Source organism: Lethenteron reissneri, chromosome 21 (assembly GCF_015708825.2).
Source record: "Lethenteron reissneri isolate LAM-NWPU_2019-01 chromosome 21, ASM1570882v1, whole genome shotgun sequence".
Classification (NCBI taxonomy): domain Eukaryota; kingdom Metazoa; phylum Chordata; class Hyperoartia; order Petromyzontiformes; family Petromyzontidae; genus Lethenteron; species Lethenteron reissneri.
This window is the reverse complement of record NC_083799.1, coordinates 4560335-4565421: the sequence shown is the minus strand read 5'-3', so window position 1 is coordinate 4565421 and position 5087 is coordinate 4560335. Positions and strand designations below refer to the sequence as shown.

At 53.0% G+C, this 5087-nt stretch overlaps 1 protein-coding gene across 1 annotated transcript; it reads right to left on the bottom strand.

Annotated features, from left to right (window-relative positions):
* Positions 1-746: 746 nt before the first annotated feature.
* On the bottom strand, positions 747-3622 carry LOC133345086 (frizzled-2-like). Its single transcript, XM_061555542.1, has one exon. It carries the CDS (start codon positions 3180-3182, stop codon positions 1428-1430), a length of 1755 nt encoding a protein of 584 aa, XP_061411526.1. The 5' UTR covers positions 3183-3622; the 3' UTR covers positions 747-1427.
* Positions 3623-5087: the final 1465 nt, after the last annotated feature.

The window sequence follows — 5087 nt, the reverse complement described above, 5'->3', positions numbered from 1 at the left end:
AATATCAACCATTCCCGTATTATGATGGATACCAAACATGCAAAGCATATTTCTGTGGCGTCAATTGGTATAAATGAATATCATAATACACATATTTGGCATCTTGTAAATGTTGAATTGTGAAATTATATTCCCAGTCAGCTACTGTTATGAATGTCATGAGGCATAGGCCTACATATATACACAAACGTACAATATTGATATTTAAATAAAGGCTGACTAAACGTAAGTACCCACTGGTAGATCGGTGTTTGACAGTCACCAATAAATAGAACATAAGTTACTTCATTCTTGATTTGTAGCTTTCGTGACTGCAGGAATCCACTCTTTGGTTCTTTCGGTAAAGTCACGTAGGTAGACAAAATAATAGATCACAACACAAGCAATCGTCTCTCCCACCTGAAGACGGTTGCTTGTGTGGCGATCAAAACGTCGTGATCTATTATTTTTTCTACCTATGTGACTTTACCGAAAGAACCAAAGAGTACGTAGGTTACTTGTTTTACAACTGCTAACAGGTAAAATGGATGTGAACTTCTCCACTCAATTATAGAACACGACCTCAATATGGGTCCCCATGGAGCATTATGCTTGGGTAAGAGCAAGTATAAAGGCAACTCTTTCAATATATCCACACATACTATAAAAAAACACCGATGACACCCGTAAAGCACTACCACGTGCATGTTGTATTGGGAAAAACAGGTCAATTTATTAAATTACAAAGTAGGAGCCAAGGCTATTGCTGTAGGCAAGTATAAAGTTTAATATTTAAAATAGCTATACATGCGAATATACAAGGAGGCTTCGGGGACGGCAGTGAGCGCCGCGAAGCCACGGATTAAGGCAGCAGTGAGTGAGCGAGCCCACGTGGCCAAGGCTACGGCTACTATAGCCCTACTTGGTCCGAGGTTAAAAAGCGTTAAGGCAGATTAAACAATAAATACTTCACAGCTTTAAAAATACAACACGAAAACTTCCTACAAGATTACCGTCATTCGTGAACAAGTGAAGTGTATTTTTTTTGTTTGAACGAATTAAAAGGCACATTATTACAACCACAGGTTTGAGGTGACCGTTGGTGATTCACTACAGAAAATGCGTGCGGACATTTATCGAATATCGTAACACCAGGCACATTCAATTGTGTGGCATAGTGCGGCACTAAACATCCCGTGAACACACCCCCAACATCCCCCCCACCAACCCCAGTGTCGGGATTTAAGCTTTGTTCGTGATTTAATTTATACCAACACTATGCGTTGGCTGACGTGATTTTTTTAAAGGTAAACTTAACAAAATAGGCCATCTTATAATAATAGTGAAGAGTTAATCATGTACGCCTTTGTACACTATGTATAAGTCCGATGAAGATTCATCTGCGCGATTATTCGGGCACGAACTCGCATCTCACACGGTCCAAAATCTCAGACCGTGGTCTCTCCCTGGGGCTTGTTGCTCAGTCTGCTGTAGAAGTTGCGCCACGACTGCAGGGTTTTGCCCGACCAGATCCAGAATCCCGACGTGATGCCCACGATGAGCGTCATCAGGTACTTGATCATGAACACGGTGAAGTCGGGCCGCATGTTCTGGTAGTGTCCATACGGGCACTGGATGGCGAAGCTCTTGCACGTGTGCGCGATCCACGTCTTCTCCCACTGCGCGCGGAACGCCTGCTCGTAGAAGTAGCACGCGATGACGATGGTGGCGGGCACCGTATAGAGCACGCTGAAGATGCCGATCCTCACCATGAGCCGCTCCAGCTTCTCCGTCTTGGTGCCGTCGTGCTTCATGATGGTGCGGATGCGGAAGAGCGACACGAACCCGGCCAGCAGGAACGAGGTGCCGATGAAGAGGTAGACGAAGAGCGGCGCCAGCACAAATCCGCGCAGCGCGTCGATGCTATTGATGCCCACGAAGCAGACGCCCGTGAGGACGTCCCCATCCACGTGGCCCATGGCCAGGATGGTGATGGTCTTCACGGCTGGCACGGCCCACGCCGCCAAGTGGAAGTATTGCGAGTTGGCCTCGATCGCCTCGTGGCCCCACTTCATTCCGGCAGCCAGGAACCACGTGAGCGAGAGGATGACCCACCAGATGGAGCTGGCCATGCTGAAGAAGTAGAGCATCATGAAGAGGATAGTGCAGCCCTCCTTCTTTGTGCCCTGCACCACAGTGCGGTAGCCGTCCTCCGCGAACTTCTCGTTGCACACAATCTTGTCCTCCATAAAGAAGCCCACGATGTAGGCTATGGACACCACGGCGTAGCAGCCCGACAGGAAGATGATGGGCCTCTCCGGGTAGCGGAACCTTTGCATGTCCACCAGATAGGTGAGCACGGTGAAGAGCGTGGAGGCGCAGCACAGGATGGACCAGACGCCCACCCACATGCGCGCGAACCACAGCTCCTCCGAGTCAAAGTACATGAGGCCATTGGGCTTGCTGGGCTCGCACGGGGATCCGCAGTGCTTCTCGCCCAGGAAGTGGTAATTGACGTAGGGGGGTACCATGAGGGCTCGAGGGCACGACATGAGCGGGTAGTGTGCGCCGTGACCTCCCGCTCCTCCGCCCGCGGGGCCCCCGGGCCGGTAGGGCGGCGGGTTCGGCGTGGACGCGTCTCCCCCGTGTGCCGGGGGCGGGTGCGGTGGGGCCGCGTTGTTGGAGCCGCCCGTCTCGTCCGTCTGGTTCTGCCCCACGCAGATGCTGTCTGAGCCCTGCACGGGGAAGTTCTCGCAGCGCAGCCGCTCGGGCCACTGGAAGCCGAACTTGTTCATGAGCGCCTCGCAGCCCTGGCGGGCCCTCTCGCACAGCGAGCGGCACGGCGGGATGGCCTCTTCCAGCACGGTGCACACGGGCGCGTACATGGAGCACAGGAAGAACTTCAGGTCGGGCGAGCACTGCACCTTGACGAGCGGGTAGAACTGGTGCACCTCCAGCCCCGCGTCCTCCTGGTTGGTGTGGCCCAGCAGGTTGGGCATGATGGTCTGGTTGTAGGCGATGTCCGTGCACAGCGGGATGGAGATGGGCTGGCAGAAGCCGTGGTCCGGTACGGAAATGCCCTTCTCGCCATGGTGCTGAGCCGACACAGGCAGCGCGGAGCCCAGTAGGAGGAGTAGCAGCGGCAGCACCAGCAGCACAGATTGCCGCGCCATCTCTCCACCACCAACTCGCCCCAACGTCATGGAAAACGTTTGTCTTTCACCACCACCGCGCTCGCTGCCTCGATCACTGGGCAGCGCGCGTCCCGGGCGGATAAAGTTTCCGCGCCGCGCTGCTGCTCCTTGTATGAGCCTCACGCACAGACCACGCACCGTGCGTTCTCGCCGCGCGCCGCCGCGTCCGCGCTTAAATACGCAGCGAGGCGGGAGCAAAGCGCGGCGATTCCCGGGCGCCGCGGATCCGGCGACGCGCGCACTTCTCTCCCGAACCAAGCCGCTCGCCACCCCCAGCAGCGACGGCGCTCGCTCCCTTTGTGCCGCGCCTGTCACGGGAGAGAGACAGAGAGCGCGAGAAGCAGCAGTTTCAAGGCGCGCCCAACGCGTGCTTAAATGGCGATGCGGAGAATGGGGCGAGGAGGCGAGGGCGCCTTGAAAAGCGCTATCTCCCGGCTCACTCGGCCAATCGGGGAGAACGAGCTGAATGCATCCCAAAAATCTCGGCGCTCAGAGCGCGAAGGGATTGGAGCTCGCCGCGGCTGCCACGGGCGGCGCTAATCGTGCCCCGCCTTCCATTACCGCCGCTCAGATAAAGCGGCCGGACTTCAAAGCGCCCTTTGTGCGCCCTGATACGTCGTGTTAAAACCATTGTTTATACCAAACACCGGCCATCGGCGGTAATTACTCCCGAGAAGACTTACAGTTAGGCCTGTGCTTCAACACAAACTTGGCTGAAAGTTGTGATTTTGTGCGCGCGTGTTTGTGCAATGCATACGTACGGCCTTCGTAGGTGCTCGCTAACAGCACTTGCCGCAACGGTTTTTAAAGACTATACGGGGGATCTTTGTATTTTAATGCATACGTGCACAGCAACAAAGCGAGCGCTCGGTGGAGAAAACTTTATCTGACTGCGGGATACGTCTTAGAATCATCTCACATTCCATAAGTGTTTCACTTTGCGACACGTTTAAAATGATGCCGTTGCAATGAGCAAGCGGGGACAGTCAAAATCCTGCAATGATGGATGTGTGGCATGTTTATTCAATGAGGTATCAGCCGTAATTTGCAAATAATGCGTGTGAATACGAAATTATGGAGCAGCAGCAGCAGCAGCGTCTCTTTGCGCTTCGCCCGTGTAGAGTCAGTAAACGACTCCGCACTTCTCGGCGGTTATTTAAAGTCTGGCCGATGTTGTCTTGACGCTCAGTAACAGTCGCAGGCAGGGAGTTGGAGCTCGCGAAACTGCCGGGAGAGGTTTAAACTCCACAGGGGAGGCGAGTGGCAGCGGCGGTAGTGTTTCACGCTTTTTTTGCGCCCTCGTTTGCGAGGGCGCTGCCACTTTATAACAGCTGGGCGCGCGACGCTTTTATGAAGTGCGCTACGCAGTAAAATCTGAAACTTGTTGTTGGAAGTAGTCAGGTGGCTAGAAATGTGACCCACGAGCTCAGCGTCGCAATTGTTTGGGTGCCATATATTTCCACGTGATAAGCCACTTTGTTGAGCTATCATTTGTGGCCAGGTCGCTTCTAAAAAAAGAAGATAATAGCTCAGTGGGCTTTACCTGCTAAAAGAAAACATAATTTAGATCTAGATTAAATTTATATTTGTTTGTATTGTTTTGTAATGATTTTCTTACCTTTCCTACACTTTGCACGCCTATCATGTTTTTGCATTGTTGTAACGTACTGACCCGCCCCGACTTGACATATATGAAAAATAGCTTTAAAGCTCATCGGATTCCTCCAGTATAAATGTATATTCTAGTTCTGCATCGTAAGGCTCGCCGTTCCCTCCTCCTCTCTCGTGCCCGCCCTTTTCACACAGCCCCGATGACTATGCCTCGCACGAGTGCGCGAACCGCGCGCCCGCGTGTCGCGTTCCGCTGACGAGGCTCTAATTTAAATCCCGACACAGGGCCCTGGGAAGTCTCCA

Excerpts from the sequence above, each read along its gene's own strand:
- LOC133345086 (XM_061555542.1), bottom strand. The coding sequence starts at position 3,182 with ATGACGTTGGGGCGAGTTGGTGGTGGAGAGATGGCGCGGCAATCTGTG.